The sequence below is a fragment of the Lontra canadensis genome, unplaced genomic scaffold (genome assembly GCF_010015895.1).
Source record: "Lontra canadensis isolate GAN:19392208 unplaced genomic scaffold, GSC_riverotter_1.0 scaffold386, whole genome shotgun sequence".
Classification (NCBI taxonomy): Eukaryota; Metazoa; Chordata; class Mammalia; order Carnivora; family Mustelidae; genus Lontra; species Lontra canadensis.
In genome coordinates this window covers 79,760-100,607 of record NW_022631380.1, presented here as the reverse complement: position 1 = coordinate 100,607, position 20,848 = coordinate 79,760, and the positions used below count along the sequence as shown (strand labels likewise).

The 20,848-nt window shown below is 41.9% G+C and overlaps 1 protein-coding gene across 1 annotated transcript in view; it reads left to right on the top strand.

Moving 5' to 3' along the window:
• Positions 1 to 282: 282 nt before the first annotated feature.
• LOC116862922 (rho GTPase-activating protein 18-like) overlaps positions 283 to 20,848 on the top strand; it is a gene marked incomplete at its 3' end in the record, with an annotated part of 98,085 nt that continues 77,519 nt past the window's right edge. Inside the window, exon 1 of the mRNA XM_032850373.1 lies at positions 283 to 488. Within this exon, the coding sequence (XP_032706264.1) occupies positions 376 to 488 (113 nt within the window). The remainder of the gene's footprint in view (positions 489 to 20,848) is intronic.

The following is a 20,848-nucleotide window of genomic DNA, read 5'->3' as shown; positions in this document are numbered from 1 at the left end:
CATTGTTGTCTGACCAAGAAGGCTTGTACTTGCATCGATGAGCGGAGTCCACAACCAGGGAGTTTCATCGGAATGATTCAGGGCTGGGGGCGAATTCAATAACCCCCCCACCGCGGCCCAACCGCGCCCCCACCCTTCCTCAACTAAAGCCGCCGGGACTGGAATTGCCCCGGGTTGAAACAATACTCTGAGTCACAGCTCCTCTCATTGGAGAGCCAGCCAGCCCGCCCTTCGCCGGCGAGGCCCCGCCCCTCCCCTGCCAGTCACCGGCCTCGGGAGGCGGAGCCGGCCAATGCTAATGAGCGGAGCAGCCCGGAGGAACTTCATTCCCCGTCTCAGTGTCAGGATCGCAGAAATTATGCCCCTTCTGTCACCATGAACTGGCTCTCCAGTTCCCAGGGAGTTGTCCTCACTGCCTACCACCCCAGCGGCAAGGACCAGGCCGTGGGGGGGGACCATGGCCAGGGAGGGGAGGAAGCCACCGCAAGGTAAGCCCTGGCGTTGGAAAGCTCCGGTGCAAAACAAAACCTCCTACCTGCTCCAGGAAAAAAGTGACAGGGAAGTTGGTGCCGGGAGAACGGAAAGGCTTCGCACTTCGAGCCTAACATCCTGCTGCGGAAGAAGTGTTTGGCCCGGGGGGGGTTTGTGTACTTTGCGTCTCTCTAGTCCACGCCTCAAGTAGCCCCTATGACTCCTGGTGAAGATGGATGGGAAGGAACCGGGGCTATGGCTCTCAGGCTTGCTGCTTAGCAGGTGCATTTGCAGATGTTGAAAGATCAAAGGACTGTGTTTGAAACACTTGTATGACATGGAATTCTTGAATGGGCTCAAGGCACAGCCGTTGGAATTGCTAGTTGGGGAAGTGTGCCAACAAGTAACGAGGCTGTTCATTGTAGAGTCTGTTCTTAGAGTGCGGGTCCCCCCCCCCCCCTTCTCGCTGAAAGCAAACTTCTTAGGCATAAAGCCCAAGACACTGGCCTGTGGCAGTGTGTTTCACATTCTTTGGTGTATGTGTGAGCATGGGGCAGAGCTTTCAAAAAGGAGGGTTTTTTGTTTTGTTTGTTTGTTTGTTTGTTTCAATCAGGAGGTAGTTCGCTGGGGCCAGAGTGAAATGTGGTTAATGTTGACTCACTTTAGACGCAGAAGGGCAGGTGTTCTATAGACCACTGAAGCAAAAAAGAGTACCTTTCTCTCTGTGTACTTTGTTCTGATTTTTCAAGGGCTTTTTTTTTTCTTCTTAATGACCTTCTTCCTAGCTGAACATTTTTACCTCCAGACTTAGATATAAATAGTAAATATTGGCTTAGAAGCTTGCAAAAAGTGAATGCTTAACCTAATAATGGAGCATAACCTCAGTTAGTTGTCGGTAAGCATATTTCCTCCTTGATGTTAAGTGTGATAATAAAACCTTCTTTGTTCTTATATGACTTATGCTTATGCCTCCAGCTGAAATAATGCCTTCTTTCATTTGTTTAAAAACCCTCAGAAGTGGGGGAGGGGAATAAAAATCAAAGGAATGGCTGTAGTACTCTATTAGATTCTCCGGCTGGCCAGAATTTTTCCTCACATAGCTGCCACAGTATGTATTCCATTGACTGAATTCATTTTTGGAGATAAAAGGGAATTGCTACTTGTGCGTTAGATGTGTTCCCATTTTATTTTCTGTCACTTTTAGTGTTTTGTGTGAGATCATTGAGTACTTTCATTTTTTTCTGTGGTTCACCAGAGTATTAGTGATCTTTTAGCAGTAAGCAGCCTGTAACACCAGCCTTGTGTCTTCTCTAACCGGGAGTCCACATCAGAGTCATAATTGCCAGAATAGTACAAACCTAGTTCATTCTGCATTGACTTTACTCTGGAGTGGCCTGGGTATTTGAGCCAAATTTTGGATCTTGGTTTTGAGAGTAGGAAGAAACTTCGGGACATAGAGTCCAAACCTCTCATTTTCCCCTTGAGTCCTCAAGCCCCAGGAATTATTAGGGCGTTGCAAGGCCCATGGTTCTAAGCCTTTGCCAGGGGACTGCATATTCAGTTCTGGAGGCTTTATTCTATATTTGGAGTTTTGCAGTCTGTTGTTGTGGTCTGTAGTTGAGTGGGTTGAGAGGACAAAGACAGTACAGAGTACTCTCAGACTATGCTGAAGCAGAATCTGGAGGTGCTAAGGCAGCGGGGTAGCATTGAAGGTGCTGTGAGTGCTCCCCCTGGGGCCACAGCACCAGGTCAGTTCCCACCTTCTTCCCCTGTGGACTGCCATATTGCTTGTCCATACTGGCCCCAAACCTTCACCACTGAATTAGATTTGTGGTGACTTTTTTTTCTTTTTCTTCTTTTTCTTCTTTAGTAGTCTCCATGCCCAGTGTGGAGCTTGAATTCACAACCCTGAAATCAAGAGTCACAAACACTACTGAGCCAGCCAGCCAGTTCTTTATATTGGCTGAAGAAGATGGGAGGCCTGGTTTGAGGGCTGGGAGGAAAGGCAGGAAGGAGGGGGAAGGGACAGTCTTTAATGGAATTTATCATTAGGTATGGAATAATTTAGCTCAGTGTTATTTTGGGCCTGGAAAGGTTGAGATACTACTAGTGGAGGAGGAGGGGGTTGGATGGAGGCAGGGAGCAATTCAAGGATGGGATGGGGTCAGGAGTGACCCCTGAAAAAGGGGACCCAGGCCCACAGGGGTTTCACTCTGATCAGATTGGTCACCTGGTGCTTTAAGCACTGGGAAGCTGCTCTGAGGGGCAGGGTTGATGGTTGATGCCTATTTTAAAAAGCTCTTCAAATGCAAACCAAACCAAAGCAAACAAAACTCAAAAAGAGGCCAAGGTAGACTCTGTTCTCTCCCACCCATTCAACAGTTGGTGAAGGGAGCTTGGGAGTCTAATTTGGCTTGTTGCAAGATTATGTCTTTTCCAAATAACAGGCACTTTGAACTATTTAATCGAATGTTTTGTTCAATAAGATGAACTCATACATGTCACTTGAAAAGTATAAAGGGCTATGTATATGATTTAGGATATTTATAGAATGTGTTTGATTTTTAGCTTTGCCTAATCAAGTCTTTTTTACTTTTATTTTGGTCTTTGGAGAAGCTGGGGTAGTAGGGAATTAGTATTTTTGTAAGTAATCTCTTAGTCTAAAATTCCTTCCATTCCATTCCGTTCCATTATCCCTCTTTATCAGGATACATTCACTGGATGACTGATTAAGGAATTCCACCTCCTCCTGGTTAGAGTCTCTCAAATATTTACAGAATCCTGTTTTCAGTTTTTTGTTCTATTTCTTCCTTAAAACATTAGGATTTGAAGAAATATGCTAACATTAGTTGTTCTGACTGACTTACACACAGATATTTCCAAAGGAAGCCACTTTTTATGACTAGCTGTATTTATGAGTATTTATTTGTTAATTTTCAAGCAGGTTTCTTACTGTTTGCTTTAGCAAAGCAGTTTTTAAAACTGCATTTTGTCTACTTTTATTATTCTCCTTTGACTTTTTTAAAAAAAATATTTATTTGACAGAGAGAGAGAGAGAGAGAGAGAGAGATCACAGGTAGGCAGAGAAAGAGGGGAAAGCAGGCTCCCTGCTGAGGGGCCCCTCCTTTGATTTTTTTTTTTTTAAAGATTTTATTTATTTATTTGACAGAGAGAGTAAGAGCACAAGCCGGGAGAGAGAAGGAGAGGGAGAAGCAGGCTCCCCACCCAGCAGGGAGCCTGACGTGCTGCTGGATCCCAGGACCGACCATGGGATCATGACCTGAGCTGAAAACAGCTGCTTAATCTACTGAACCACCCAGGCACACCCTCTTTTGACCTTTTTTTTTTTTTTTTTTAAAGATTTTATTTATTTATTTGACAGATATCACAAGTAGGTGGGGGGGTGAGCTTGGAGAGAGCAGGCTCCCTGCTGAGCAGAGAGCCTGATGTGGGACTTATTCCAGGACCCTGAGATCATGACCTGAGCTGAAGGTAGAGGCTTAACCCACTGAGCCACCCAGGCAGCCCTGCCCTGACTTTTTGAGAAAAACTTACTTGCTTTATCTCAGGTTTTCATCAATATTTGATAACTATTAATGTCAGATGATATTTTCTTATTGAAACTCTTAACTCCAGTTGACATTCCAGGTATTTTATGTCTTCCGTGGACAAAGGTATGGCATTCATCATGTAAGGTCTTGTTTTATTGACCCCATTTGCAGACCATTGGAATTGGGCAGAACCAAGGGGCAGTGTGTCATGGTGAATAGGCTCTGAAACCCCGGGCTGGGGGCCAACCTGCCTGGGTTCATATCCCAGCTCTCTAGCTCATTTAGCAGTATGGCCCCAGAGGGGTTCTTTAACTCTCTACCTGTAAACTGAAATTAATAGTACTCGCTTCATTGGAGGACCACGTGGGTCGTTCCCTGTAAACCCCACAGAGCAGTGTCTGCTTTATAGCTAGGTGCTACTCTCTTTAACATTAAGTAAAGTAACGATGGAGCTTTGTGGCATATGAAGCATTCTTCCTCATTTCAGGAGCATTTTCGCGAGTATCGTTTTGTAATGGGTTCTGAAACATGGGCATGATTTATGTGCTTAACTGAAATTGGCATAACTGAAATTATGTTAATTACATTAACCATAATGTAGAAGTTCAGGCCTCTGATGTTTGAAAGACCTTGGAAATGTCCTTTTGATGTGTAGCAATATTGAGAATTGGAACTAGTGACAGCGGCTTTGAGTGAACCTGCCTTGGGGCATTGATGGGCCCCACAGAGGTCTGTAAACACTGACTTTTATGACAACATGGAATGTGGGCGGGTCTTCTTTAGGCAGCTGGACTCCTTGCTGTCCCAAACTTCCTTCCTCCTCCTCTAAGAACTACTGCCCAGTGTGCCCAGTGGAAGAGGGTAGCCATCTTCACATGCTTTAATTCTAGACTTTTTCAAATTCTACCCATTTCATGGTTCTATAAAATTATGTCATAACGTAAGTATTTGGTCACTCAGTCTTTCCACATATAATTACTAAGTTCTTACTGTGTGTCAGGCAGTTGTCCAAGAGCTGGGGCTGTAATGGGGGAAAAAACCAGACAAACATCTCTTTGTGGTGGTGGAGTGGGGCATAGAGTAAGAAAGTGAAGGCCTTAGCAGCAGGTGAGCCTTGCCAGATATCTGGGGACAAGAGTTGGGGGAAGATCTTTTAAGGTAGAGCCATGGAGGAGGTATAGAAGCGATGAGCCTGGAGTAAGCCCTAGAGCAAGCCCCCAGAGGAGCAAAGAGCTTTGCTTAGCTGGAATGGTTGGGGATCATTCGCTGTGAGTAGGAGAAAACTCGGTGGGGCAGGTAGATTTATCTGATGGTTTTGTAGACCACTTGCGGAATTTAATTTTTGCAAAAAGTGAGATGGGAAGCCAGCGATCGGGGAGGCTAGTGATCGCGGGAGGGAGAGAGCATGTTTTGGTTTTGAAGAGTGTCTCTGGCTGTTGTGTAGATTGTAGACTATAGAAGTAGGCACATGACTCAGGAGGGTAAGGTGATGGTAGACTTGACCAAGGTTTCAGTTTGGGTAGTAGGTCTGGTGGGTGGTGAAATATTCTGAAGGTAGAGCTTTTGGGATTTCCTGATGGTTTTGGTACATGAGCCAATGGGAATAAAAATTGTAGCGAAGTTTGGCCCATGCAACTCCATTTTATTTAGATGGGGAAGGCTTCTATAGTGGAAAGAGGATGGGCTGGTAAGATATGAAGCTCAGTTTTGGACTTACAACTTGGAAATGTATTTATTTTTTTCCTCAAACAAGTGTTAAAGGAAGAACATGGTTGTCTTTCTTGATGCATTCCGAGTTTTTATGTGAGTACACGGCACTCAAAAAAATTATGTACTGTATCATAAATAAAGGTTTTCTCCTCTATGTTTGTGAACTATCTGAAATTATGTGTATTTTTTGGTGAAGAAAAGGATGGTCAAGAATTTTGATAGTGCAGTTATGTAGTAAGTGAAATAACATTTCTTATTATTTTTCTCACTTTAGCTTTTAGGGCATTCCAATTGCATTTTTTAAAAAATTATTTATTTGACTGAGAGAGAGTGAGAGAGCACAAGTAGGGGGAGCCGCAGAGGCAGAGGGAGAAGAGTGCTCCTGGCTGAGCAGGGAGCCTGATGGGGGACTCAATCCCAGGACCCTAGGACCCTGACCTTAGCCAAAGGCTTAACTGACTGAGCCACCTAGGTGCCCCCAAATGCATTTTCTACCTGACCATATGGATAACTGCTTCTAGATCAATCTAGTCATCCATTTCATGACATGAGAGTACTTTCTGAAAACTTCTTTACTGTGTAGTTTAGAAGCCTTATCTATAATTTTCTCTTGAATTGTTAGAAGACATACCTCATACTCCAAAGGGCTGGTCTCACCTTTATTTAAAGTTATGTGATAGTTGCCTTTTAAAGTTTTTTTTTTTTTTTTTATTTATTTGTTTGACAGACAGATCACAAGTAGGCAGAGAGAGAGAGAGAGAGAGAGAGAGGAGGAAGCAGGCTCCCTGCTAAGCAGAGAGCCGGAGGCGGGGCTTAATCCCAGGACCCTGGGATCATGACCTGAACCGAAGGCAGAGGCTTTAACCCACTGAACCACCCAGGCGCCCCTGATAGTTGCCTTTTAATTGCCCTCATTTGTGAAGTTTGTGATTTCTGTGGACCTGTCCAAAGTGATCTTCGTGGAACTTATATTAGGTTTATGTCCTTCAAATATGAGAATTTATAAATCTCAAGAACCTCTCCCCTAACCACTTGCAAAATAAAAACCAAGACAAACAAAACCAAACAAAAAACCCAAGCCCTGCCAAAAACCTTTTGTTTTCCATGAGACACTTATTTCACTGTCTACCTGCACCGTCTACTCTTGTCTCTCTTTTCTGAGTGGGACTTGTGCTTATTGAAAGTTTTATGTTCTTGGGGCCCCTGGGTGGCTCAGTTGGTTAAGCGACTAACTCTTGAATACAGCTCAGGTCATGATATCAGAGGGTCCTGGCATTCAGCCCCTTACGTCGTGTCAGGCTCTGCACTCAGCGGGGAGTCTGCTTGTCCCTCTCCTGCTCTTCCCTTGCTCTCTCTTTCTCAAATAAAATAAAATCTTTAAAAAAATAAAGACTTACATTCTTTTTATGTTTTAAGTTCTTGGTATTTGTCTTGCTTTCAGGAGTATTGCCCCAAAACGACCTCACAAAAATTGATGTGATTAATGATGGACTTAATTGCTACCAGATTGCATGCCCATTAGGCTTTAGTTGTTTTAGCAATTGGACCTCCAAAATGAATTTTTTTTTCCTCTTTAAATTCCTTGTCATCTGCACACATGAGTAGCAGTCACACATGAGAAAAAAGACCCGCATCTTAGAGGCTGAGCCTGCATTGTCGAAAGTGGGGGGCTCTCTGTGCTCTGTGGTCATGGATTCGTGATGTCTTACTTCCTTTTGCTGCCTTCTCTCATGTTTCTCTCCTGCCTTTCTTTGATCCAGCTCTGCCCAAGCGTCCTGAGAAACCTTTCTGCTTGTCACCCTAGTGGTATCCCTGGGAGAAAGCTTGGAACAGCAGAAACTTGAGGCCTCCAGGCTGTGAGGGTGGTGGGGCAGGGGTGGGGTGAGGGGAGATCAACAGCACCTTCGCCATGCTTGGTTTGGGGACATGGAGGCACTAGATTAGGTGTGATGCAATTCTCTCCTGAACTCTCTCCTCTAGATGACTTCTGATCTAGATGCTTCCTTTCAAACAAATACTCTTGAGAAGAAGTTGCTGTAAGGTTTTAGTGGGTATTGGTATTTCTTGACTTCTTTGCTCTTTCAATAGGAGATAAAGCATGAATCTCCTTACTTGCAGAGAGTGGGGACGGATAAAGGTGTTGGGAATGAATTAGGGTAGATGGAGCAGAAGGGAAGATGTCTGGATAATCTGGAAGACACATTCTTTTGACTGCTATGTTTGTTGCTGTGAGCCTGCCAAGTTTGTCCCGCTTTTTGCAAGAAGTAAACAGAAACCATGGAGACCGGTGTGGCCAGTTACTACATCTGGAATCTCTTCCAAACTCAAGTGCACGAAGTATCTGAATTTCGGTGCTGAGAGAGAATGCGAGACGTCATCTCCTTTGCTCATGCTGTTTGGTGGTTGGCAGAGAACCTTTCAGTGTCCTTCGGGAAATGAGGTTTATTACAGGCAGCTGGGTCCTGGGGAGAGGAGGCTTTGCCTGTCTTTTTCTCTCACTGAGGGGTCATGTGGTATGTCTGCTCTCTCTCTCTGGGCATTCTCTTGTTCTTTTCTGTCTGCTGGCTTTATAATCTCATCATTTTAAACTTGAGCTCAGATTTTAATGGATGCCCAGCCTTGTTGCCCTCTATCAACTTGTATCTCATGGCAAACTGATCATCTCTCTATTTCCTAGTTTCAAAGTTTTGAAAGGGGACTCGAATTGCGGGGTTAATTTTCTTGAGCTGCCTCAGGAAGCCTATGATTCTTATGGTTTGACCCCCTGAGGGTCTTTTTAGTGAAGCAGGTTCTGTGGGGAGGGCAGATCCTCAGAAGGGATGCGGCATCTTTACTAAGCTGTTGAGGGCATCCTACCTTTCACTGTCTCCTCCTCTGTGAAATGGGTGTAATAATGTTCTGTCTTCTTCACAGGGTTAATTATAAAGATCAACTATGAGGCTTTTGAAAGTTTAAAAAAATAGATGAGGAATATTACTTTAATCCTTCTTAAAACAATATCTTAGAATTTCCCTAGACATTTCACTTAATTAGAATTGTCATACTGAACTTTTTGACTTAATTTGCTTTTTACTTCTGCTGTGTACTAAAATGTAAGTTCTTTGAAGTTGGAGACCTTGCCTTTTTTTTTTTTTTTCTTTCTTTCTTTTTTGGTCTCTTTATGCCTAGGCCTTAGCAAAGTGCCTCAGGCAGGTAATAAAAGTTTTAATGAATGAATTAGTGTGAGAGCAAATAAGGTGTAGTGATTATACACACAGACTTTGGAGCTACATGGTCTGGCTTGGAATCCTGGCTCTGTTATTTAAAAGCTGGGAGACCTTGGACAAGTTGTTAAATGTCACAGGACCTCAGTTTTTTCTTTTCCTTCTGCAAACAGGAGAAAAAAATACCTAACTCAAGAGTTAGGAGGTTTGGATGAGTTAATATATGTAATGTACTTAGAAGAGTGCTTGACTAAATGCACAACAATTTTTCTATGATGATGTAGGACAGTCAGATTATCTGTTGGTGAATTAATTTGGAAATGCTCTTAGAAAGCATTTTTGAGATTGATTTGTAAATGACTTGGGGAAAGTATGTTTGCTTTGGTAGACAGTGTAACTTCTTGATTTTAAAAATAATTATGGAAAATATTAAAAATAATTGTGGAATGAGTTATGAAAATATCTCAGATTATAATTATTTTAATGACTCCTAAGAATACAAAAAATATCTTAAGGGTTTAAAGGTATTGACCCCTTTTTTGGCTCAGGTGACTGTTTTGAGTAGTTTTTTATAGTTTGGGCAGATGTACATTTCTAAATCATTTATTATTCTTAATATGTGAAATCATCTCATATAGAGGAAGGAAGACTTGTTTGCTTATGTTCCTCAAAGAGCAAATTGACTTCACATTATTTGAATACTTACAGGTAAATATATTGATATGTTACTGTTAACTAAAGCAAAGTATTTGAGGAAAGAATACTTTTTACTTTTTTCCCCCCTTAACGTTATGTGTATGTGCTTTATGAACAACTGATGATTTCATAACAGATGGGGGCACCTGGGTGGCACAGTCGGTTAAGCCTCTGACTCTTGGTGTCCGCTCCAGTCATGATCTCAGAGTCCTGAGATCTAGCCCCACATCAGCCTCCACGCTTAGCACGGAGTCTGAGTTTCTCTCTCCATCTCCCTCTGTCCCTCTCCACCATGTGCTTGCTTTCTCTCTCTTTCTCAAACAAATGCCTATATTTTTAAAAGATTTTAGTTATTTATTTGACAGAGAGAGACACAGTGAGAGAGAGAGAACACAAGCAGGGGGAGAAGTAGAAACAGGCTTCCCACTGAGCAGGGATCTTGACGAGGGGCTTGATCCTAGGATCCTGGGATCATAACTGAGCCGAAGGCAGATGCTTAATGACCAAGCCACTAGGCACCCCCAAATAAATAAATAAATCTTTAAAAAAAAAAAAAGGAAGTGATGTTCTATGGAGCAGATCTCTTGAGGGTATGATATCCATAGCACAGATCTGGGGGTGGGGAATGTGTTCCTCCCGCCTCAATTCCCCCTGAGTTCAGAGCCCCATCCCCTTTCCCATTTAGCACACAAATTTGAAAACTGTTCTGCTGGTTCTTCTCTTCATCTGTGTCATACATAATAAATTTACTTTAAATGCCTACTGGGCCTTGGGCCCTAGGCCAGAAACTGTCTTCTTCAGCAGTTCTCCAATCCCTCCCTGAACCTGCATTTCAAATTGCTAAAAACTTGACAGCTCCTGCTTACCCAAGGCTTACAAGAGCAGATGGTTTTGGTTCCACCTCTAAGAGACTGGGGACTTTTTGGTGGAAGTAGAGATATTAAAGGAAGAAATGGGAGGGTGAACTGGTGGGAGGGGAGAGACGGATACCCGTTAGAAAGGCAGAAGCTGTTTTCCATGGGGAAACGATAGCATAAATGATGTTTAAATTCCACAGGCTGCAAATTCTCCAATTGTGGCATTCATAGTTTAGTAGATTTCTTTTCACTAGCCACACAACTCAACGGACTATTTATTTGTAGCATTGTTGCCATGGGGAAAATGTGTTCTGAGCTTCCAACAACAGGTTCCCAAATACATTTTTCAAACTCAAATAAGATCTTCAACTAAGTTGGCGGTTATTGCGCAATATTTTCTTTGGTGCCTCTCAGGACCTTTATGAATTGAGAAGTGAGACTTGCCTTTTTAAATTTTATTTATTTATTTATTTTCTGCCTGTAGATGTGTCTTAGTCTAGTACAGTGTGCCTTGCAAGGCCCACAGGAGCTTCACACATCCCTGCAAAAAAAAACTTTCCACATCTCCTATGCATGTGCCTGTCTTCTGTTAGGGATTATGCTCTTGTTTCCATTTGTCATTTATTTTGGAAGAGTTAGGAAGGTGGAAATTGATATATGTTCTTGTGATCCTAGTTGAATCAGGTGAGAAGAAAATATGATTAAGTGGGAAATGGGTTAATGTCATGCTGCTATGAAACTGGAATTACGTGGGAGGATATTGGATTCTTATTAACATGTATGTTTTGGTTTGGGTGGTTGGGCTGTAGGGATTTGGCCTATCTCTGCATGCTACTGTCTATCAGGTATCATCTGAGGAAAATCATAGGAATGATACTGATAAGCATAAAATTGAAATCTTACCTAGAAAGATTCAGGTAACTTAGAAAGGTATTAGGATATGTTAATATGTTATATGTTAGTATGTTAATATGTTAAATTTTGAATTATTTTAAACATTTTAATAGATATTTTAGCTAAGCTGTGAAGGTCTTTTTTTGGGTGTAAATGATAAGCCTGGAATAAAATAAATGTAAGAATTCCTTCTCTGGTGGCTCAGTGGGTTGGGCCTCTGCCTTCGGCTCAGGTCATGATATCAGGGTTCTGGGATCGAGTCCTGCATCGGGCTCTCTGCTCAGCAGGGAGACTGCTTCCCCCTCTCTCTGCCTACTTGTGATCTCTCTCTGTCAAATAAATAAAATCTTAAAAAAAAAAAGAATTCCTGCTCTGAGGGAATTTCTGATATAATTCAAATGGATTCTAAAATAATTGTTTTCAGTATCCTATTTAGGAAGTTCTGGTGTGAAGTATAAAACTTTAAAATAATTTGTCGTTGAATAATTGAGATTTGGTTTGAGTAAGAAAAGGTAAATTGGCAACTGAAAGTTGAAAGGAACTTGGGCTATTTATAGGTGGTCTAGAAACATGTAACTCGATCAACTTAGTCTATAATTAATGTTTCTACTAGAGTTACTAAGTGTGTGTCTGTTATTTCTCTCTGATCCAAATAATATGGTCAAGGATGCAATCCACCATCTGATAGAAGTTATTTGGGTCAAGGTAGAAGTAAATTTATATAGTGTTCTATTTTTTTAAAACAACCACTGTTAACTGTTAAAATTTATTGAAAATGAGTATATATGTATATTTTAATATTTGCAGACTAAAATTCTTTTGAGTTATAACAGTTTGAGTCATTCTGTGTTATAGTTTAATCACACAGTGTTACCACCATGGACGTGTTTAGGTGATCATATAAGTGTCTTAATGCTTTGCTCTGGATTTTTAAGATGAGAGTTATATACTTAAGAATTAATGGGGGGAGAGCCCTGGGTGATACAGTTGGTTAAGCATCTGACTCTTGATTTTGGCTCAGGCCATAATCTCAGGGTTGTAGGATCCAGCCCCGCATTGGGAAATACCCTCAACTCAGAGTCTACTTGCCCCCCCACCCCGCTCTCCCCTGCCCAATAAATAAATACATAAATAAAATCTTAAAAAAAGAAAAAAAAGAATAGAGGGTTGGCCGGTTATATAATAATCGAATGAAGAGGATGACTAGAAAGTACAGGCCTCAGAAAAATGTGGGTTTGGGTAGAAAATTTAATTAGAAATAAAAAAATTACTGAGCTCCCCAAAAATCCTGCTGGTAGGTTGGATCTGACTCTGGGCACCGCTGGTTTGTGACCTCTCTCCTAAAAATCAAGGTGGTTGTTTCAGTTGTCTTTTGCTCTATAATCTACCACCCCAAAATTTAGTGGCTTAAAATAAATTTAATAGGCATTTGAAGTTTACTAAGCAGGGTGGGCTGAGGGTGGATGTCACCAGAGGTTTCTTCACATACAGGTTTGGTACCTGGGCTGGTGGGTCATTTCTTTGTGAGCCTCTCCTCTGCATCACTAGCGTGGGTTTCCTCTCCTGGCAGGAGTAGTAGCGAATCTGACTTCCTACACTCTTGCCGGTTTACCCAGAGTGAGCCTTCCAAGACATGAAGGGGGAACCTGCCGGGCTTCTTAGAGCCTAGTCTCAGAAATCACTCAGTGCCACATGGCCATATGCTATTGGCTGGTTAATCCTAGGCCAGCTGTGGTCCAAGAGCATGGAGGAATAAGCGTTACCTCTTAGTGGGGCAATGGCTTGCATGCAGAAGACCATCTTTGAGAGTAAACCACTCCGATAACATCCCAGCCTGTGCCTGGCCCTCCCTGCCTTTTGGTCTTATTGCCTACTACTCTTACACAGAAATCTCTGTCCCCTGGAGCTTGACTTTTTATAATTCTTCACTAGTATATACACATTCTTTGTGTATTTATCCTTCTGCCTTGCCTTGTTAGGTAAGTTTATTTTAGAGAATCTTTTTATATTCATAGACTGTGAATGCCTTAAGGGGGAACTTAATTTTTCTTATAGTAAGCACTAGATGGATCCAGTGGTCTGTATGTGATAGGCATTCAACTATATTTGTGAATTGACTGATATTTGATATTTTGGGAGGGTTAGATTTTATTGCGTGGGGGACAATTTATTATATAGGCTTTTCTTCTTTACACAAGAATAAAAACAAAGCTCGATTCTCAAAAACTGATTTTCCAAAATAGGATCCAAATTTGAACTTGATTTTAGACACAAATGAATTTGAATTTGAGAAGAATATAGTGCTGAGAAATGAGCTACTCCTTGTAAAGAATGTGTTTTCTCTCTTCCATATTGCCAGAGTTGCCAAAGGCCCTTGTTTGTTTACATCCAATGGTATTTTCTCCAAGGGGCTGTTGGGCTCAGATGTAGTGTTTTGGAGTACATAATATTTTTGAGATCACATCATACGTACGGAAAACCTCCCAGAGGCGCTATTGAAATTAATTGCTAGTGTTGGAGCCACTTGTTTTTTCTAGTCCCAGTATGTTAGTAATATTTGGCTGTCCAATAACTCCGAACATCTAGACTTAACATAATCAAACAGCATCACTGTAGGATTTCTTTTCCTATTTAGAGACTTTTGCTTTACTAATGTATTACTAAACTTTCTTGGCCTCTGGCCACACTTTCTTCAAAGCAAGGAGGAAGGTAAGTGGCCAGGACACCTTATGAACTCAGGGTGTGGAGTGTGTTTCTCTTAAGGAAAAAGATTTTTTAAACAGTACTTTAAGATTAGACAATGTTTCTCTTTCTTTAAAAATACTTCATATCTTCCACTTCGGGCTGCTCCTGTTTTTGTGAGAACCTACTGCATACATTCAAATTACTTGTCTATACAACTGATGGTAATGCTTTATTTGTCAGGTCACTGAATTCCCAAGATTTTAGGATCGTTTTGGAGAAATACATTTTCACCCTCTTTCCCATCCCTAGATGATGGATTGAAATTGTATCATTTCCATTTTTTCAGGCGAAAGAAAGAGACTAATCCCTTTTCAGCTTACTTTGCAGCTTGAAACTTGAAAGCAGAGTCCGTGTTAGGTGTTCTTAAAACGAAAAGCCCGTTCTAATAGCTTTTTACACATTTCAGTAGAGACTAATACTTCGTTAATCTGCGTAAAGCAGATTTCTTCAATAAATAAGCCAAAGTGTTAGCTCTCTGTTTCTGAAATTGTGTATGGAATCTAGACACTAGGTGTTCCATTTAGAAAAGGTTTGTGTAGGGACGCCTGTGTGGCTTAGTCGGTTGGGCATCTGGCTCTTGATTTCAGCTCAGGTCCTGGTCTCAGGGATGTGGGATTGAGCCCCGAGTCAGGCTCCCTGCTCAGTGGGGAGTCAGTTTGGAATTCTCTCTCTCCCACCTCCCCTTCCCCCCACTCATGCATGTGCGCTCTCTCTCTCTCTAAATAAATGAATAAATAAATAAAAACTTAGAAAAAATAAGAAGGGTTTGTGGTGGTAATATTTTGGCATAAGCCACGTTGGCTATGGGATGTCTTATAGCATGTAATATCTTAGCATGTGTTACGAATTCCTAAAACATTTGTAGCAAGAAGCATATTCCAAATTTATTTGACCTAGAAGTTCTTTCTCTTTTGGACAACACTTATTACCAATGTTCTAGGGAACACAAATTGTGAAATCTCAAAATATTGCTATCTCTTTATATGTAGAAAAATGTTAAAAATTGTATATTTTGTAGGAGGGGGAAAAAGGAGGGAGAGGAGAAGAAGGAGACTTCTTTAAATCACGCTTCTGCTGGACACAATTCATTTTACCAACACAGTCATACCCTGTAGAATCTCTCCTTGGTGAACATGTTTCCATATGGTTTCTTGTTTCTTTTCTTTTTTTTTTTTAATTTATTTATTTGACAGAGAGAGAGAGATCACAAGTAGGCAGAGAGGCAGGCAGAGAAGCAGGCTCCCTGCCGAGCAGAGAGCCCGATGTGGGGCTCGATCCCAGGACCCTGGGATCATGACCTGAGCCAAAGGCAGAGGCTTTAACCCACTGAGCCACCCAGACACCCTGGTTTCTTGTTTCTTAATATACAAACTTTACAGAATGAAGTTTTTCAATACAACATTTTTTAGTTTATGTGTTGATGGGGAAAATGTGTATGTATGCCTCCAAACCCAATATGTCATTTTAAACACATATGTTGGGGAAATATCTTGAGTCACATTTGTAGTATGATGTGGCCATCTTGGAAAACATACCCAGTGTCACCGCAGGGGGTATGTGCCGTGTCACTGCCTAGAAACAGCACTTAACCCTACTAATCATTTGATTTTCGTTGAACAGCATTTAAGCATTTTCCACGTAACATGGTTTGTTAATTATGTATTGGAGGTTTACTGCGTGTTACATTTTAGAAAACCAGTTGAGGGTCTTGGATAGACCCTCATATGTTGCTTTTTCCATTCCAAGTAATAGGACCATCTCCGTGTTTTCTTGCAGAACATTGGTTTTCTTCATGTCAGGATTACTACCAGTAAGTTAGAGAGGCTAGCTTAATTCATTGACTCCTCATAACAACCCAAGCAGTAGGTGGGATTAGCCCCAGTTTACAAGTGATACGGTAACTTACTTTGGGTCCTGTAGCTGGTAAGCGGCAGAGCTGGGATTTGGACGTAGGCAGGCTGGTGCTGGCATCTTCACCACTCGGCCATTCAGAGAGATGACTTGTCTCCAACTTTTGTACACAGAATATGGTTTCTAGAAGCATGGACAGGGGAAGTTAAATTCTAGTAGAATACTTGATTAGTAGTTTGTGTGCATGTTTATAGCAAAATCTCTTTCCTTTTTGGTGTTGAGATAAGGTTATGCCAATCTGGATTTAAAGCAATTCACTGACAATAAAATAGGTACTTCGGGAGATTATTGAAACTACTTTCAGGCCCTCAGATACCCTCTGCTGCAGTGAAGGAGTAAATAAATAGTTTTACTAAATTCTTCCATTTAGTAAATAATTTTGTGTGGTCTTGAGGTGTCTCTTGGCATTTTGTGGTCAGCTATTCATGTAACTGGGGCAAATTAAATCACAGAGGAAAAGAAAAGCAAATATTTATTGAGTACTCTATGTGCAGAGCCCTTTAAAATGGAATTTGTTTAATCTTCATAAGGTGAGAATTATTATCCTTTTCTTACAAAAGGCAGCTCATGTATGTAGAATAACTAGTCTCAGATCACACAGTTGGTACGCAGACCAGTTCCGAGGTGAAGCCTTGTCGTTGTCTTTCTACTGAGAGGCGTAGAGTAAGTGCATTTCTCATTTTTCTCTCCTAAGGCATGTGTGTCTGAATGACTGTGAGGCCTTCATTCTCGGGAAGGATTTCTTCCGTGGCAGACATGATCTGGGTCTTTTAAAGCAGCAGCCTGGGCATGCCAGGGATGTAGTAGGAGCCACAGGGGCTCATGGGGGAAAGGAAGGTTCCTGTAGATAGAGTAGAGGAGAAAGCCCTTGGTGGGGAAGCCAGGGGGGAGGGGGAGGGGGGGAGCTCTTTTCTCTCTCTCTCAGCGGGTGTTTATAAACCTGAAACCGTCTTCAGGTGCTCTGAGAATCTCCCAGAGGCAGGATGACACCGTAACAAGACATGCCTCTATTAAAACACCACTACCACCACCACCATGGTCTTTGCCATTAGGTAGTTGTACTTTTTTTTTTTTTTTAAGATTATTTATTTGTTTATTTGTTTGAGAGAGAGCGAGAGAACATGCACAGAGCTAGAGGGAACCGCAGGCTCAACAAGGAACCAGATGTGGGGCTTGATCCCAGGACCCTGAGATCATGACCTGAGTCAAAGGCTGATGCTTAACCGACTGAGCCTCCTAAGTGCTCCTAGGTGGCTGTAGTTTTCTAGAAAAGCAGAATAATCAGTTTTTCCTCTGCCTCAGAAATAGGACAGTGAGACAGCTTGGGAGTCCATGTTGTCTGTCGGTCTCCCCAGCCATCTAGATGGTCTTAGGATCATTTCTATTGCATGAGAAATTTCCTCTGAAATCTGAATGAGCATTCTCTCTAGCTGTGAAAGTGTGGAATTTCTCACAGTTGCTAAGAAACAATTCAAGGCATTCAAATACTTCAAGGGGCTACAAGGACATTAAAGTCTTGACCTACCACAGACTCAAAAGTCTCCAAATAAAATGTCCTATTTGGTGTTTCAAAAGCACTTTTGATTCAATTACTGAAGATATTTAAGACGGTGGTGAGTGAGGTTGGCTGGCTGGGGAACATATGCTTGTAACTATCTCTTAGCCATGGGTATTTTTCATAGCAAACAGGTTTTCTCAGCTTATAACTATTAACCAAATGATCGCTTCCCCAGAGCCCTCTCTGGAGCTTCTCCTTTGTAGGCAAAGTAATTTGAAACTTGCCAGAAAGCTGCAGGTTTGGGACTGCCTAATCCTTGGTCCTAAACCTAGACCTGTTTTATAAATAGCTGATTTCCAGGCCAAGGTGTCCCTGCATGACATGTTCCTGTAAATGTCCCGCTGCCACAATTCGCTAATCTTAGCAAAAACAGAATTCTGTGTCCTCTCAAAGTGCTCCCACTTTCCTAGGATGCCATCCCCGGGTCGCTTGATCAGGGAGAGTTCTTTGGGGGATGTCTGCCTGCTTTCCTATTTGTCTACGAGCGGTCTGTGCCTTTTTGAGCAACTTGACATCACATTCTCTCTCTGCACCCGGGCAAATGGTTTGCACAGAATGGTCTTACCTAAGTGCCCAGCATGCAGATCGAGTGTGGGAGGGACAGAGGGGGGAAAGAAGATGGGAATTGTGTGCCGCTGAGGAGCCCAAGCATGATGGAGTGCTTTTGAGAAGGGGGCCTCCTGAGGCCGGCTTTACCCCCTCCTAACCTGCCACCCTGGGAGAAGGAGGGAAGGGAGCCTACATTTTGTAAAGAGTAAACCTTTCATGATATACAAACAAAATTGACAAAAAAGCCGGGGCGGCCCAGCCCTCCTGTGAGTCTGGTGGGCCCAGTGGTCTCAGTCTAGGGAAGAGAGGTAGGCCTTCAGGGTCTTCAAGGTCAAGAACAAGAAAGTAGGCCTAGAGCCTGGAAGAGGATAGCAGTTGTGGAAGTGAAGGACAGTGGCTCTTGTCACCTTACAGGGTATCAGCTAGTGTCAGCCCCGAGGCTGTGCCTGGGGCCCCCGAGGCACTGGAGGTGGGCTGCAGGACTGGCCAAGGACCCAGGAAGGCAGCTGTAGGCTGACCAGCAGCAGGTGCTCATAGAAGTTACTAGAGCTCTTGGCTACAGGGAGGCATGTATGTGGCCACTTGGCAGCCTTCTGGGCCTGAAAGCAGACTATGGCGGGGCGGGGTGGGGAGATTACATGGATGAGCTGTTCGCCAGAGACCATTTGTTTGCTGCTGTTGTGTGTGGCGGGTAGTTGACACCCCCTCCATTATGCTTCCTGGGTATGCGGCCAGGGAAGCACCCTCTCTGATGTACTTTCTTTTGTTTTTTAATTGATAGCACTGAGATGAAAAATGTCTCTTATTAGATTTTGTCCTGGGAACCCTTGGCCAGTGAGTTTGAAAGGCTGGAGAAAGCCAGTCTTCCAGTTTCCACCAGATAACCCAATAATCCAAGCATCTTGAAGAAATTATTGAAAGGGTGAATTTCATAGGAAAAGCCAGCTTACTGAACAAATTAGGAAGTTCACAGAACTCATTGTAGGGTGGAGAGAGATCATCGCAAAGTGATGGCTAAAGCAAGGGGTCTGCTTTGTTCAAGGTCTCCCTGCCCCCATCCCCATCTGCTGGCTCTTTGAGTGGAATCGCCAGGGTTCCTAGGGCCTCGGCTGATAAGGGCTGGGGCCAAAGTCTGGGCAGTCCTTTATCAGCCTGCGTAGGGAAAGTGTTGGTATCTTTGTACTGTAGGTGACCATTTCTGGGTCATTCACTGCCTTGCCTCCACCTCACGTTCTCCCTACTTCTTCCCCCACCTCATTTTTTTCTTAGTGAACTAAAGTCATGATTGAACAGCCTGTTAAATTGTGAGGGTTTTGTGTAGTAATAGACCATGTCTTACATAACTCATCAAAGAACAGCTTACATGGCGTCCAATACACAGATGTTGAAAGTGCAAAGTGATTTTTCCACTGTGTTTTTGTGTATCACTGGCATCTTTTTTTCCCAGTAACTCAAAAGTAGATTATATTGAATAAATGATAAATGAATTTACAGTTTTGGAGATTTTAAGAAAACTTCCAAATGTTGTGAAAGCATATAAGATTGATCTGATCCCTAATTAATCTTCTAAATTGTGACATGTATGAAATCATAGGAGGAAATGTTTTCCTTCTTTTGGAGAGGAATAGTAAATGCTATGAATCTACCTAGTGCTTAACTGTAGATATGTATCCTCTTTCCCATGCCTCAATATTTTCAAGGTGAATTTATGCTATTTAATATTTTATTTGCGTTACATCTCCGATAACAAGTGAACAAGGATAGTATTAACTTGTTTGAAAATGAGCCTTCTCTACAGATTCTAAAATTGTCCTTGAGAACAATGTAAACAATCAACTGTTTCTTTACTGTCTGATTTGTCGTCATGTTTTATTGTAATTGAAACATGAATCATTTTCTATTTGGGGAATTTACATATTGTATGTAGGGATAGATTACTTGACACTAAGGTAAAAATATCCCATTTTGGCATCAGCCATGTCATATTTAAGATATTTAAGACTTTTTTATTTTAAGTATGTATCACCTTTGTAGGACTATATCTGGTAAGCATGTATTTAGTTCAGCAGTGGTTTTATTCATTTTAACAGCATGTGCCACTTTAGAAACTGCACATATGTGAGGATGATATTTGTACTTTATGAATAAGTCATTTGGCTTATTTTCATTTATAATTTCCATGCAAATTATTTTGTATACACATGTACATGTGGATTTACATGCACAGAAAATTGTATTGATTTCATGATGAATAAAATGTTACAAATGTACTGTTTGGGTAAAGCAATCATGTTTTCTGGTTACTAGCATTAGATTCATAATTTAAATTTCTGTTAGTTGGTTGGTTTGTTTATAGTAAACTCTAGGCCCAATGTGGAGCTTGAACTCAGGACCCTGAGATCAAGAGTCCCACACTCTACCAACTGAGCCAGACAGGTGCCCCAATTTATGTAATCATTTTAAAAACAGACACTAACTAGTCCCCTTTTAAACTTAAATGACAAGTTGACTTAAATAGTTGAACCTCTGCTAGTTCCAGAATTCAGAATGGAAATTTGAAGGCTGGGATACCGGGAGTGAGGGAGGTCTAGCAAGAATTGTTTTTCCAGGGATTCTGTTTTCTTAAGTCCCCATGAGAAGCAAATGGAAACGTGTGATTTTTTCTGAGGGATGACACAGAGGACCAGAAAGATGTCTATATTT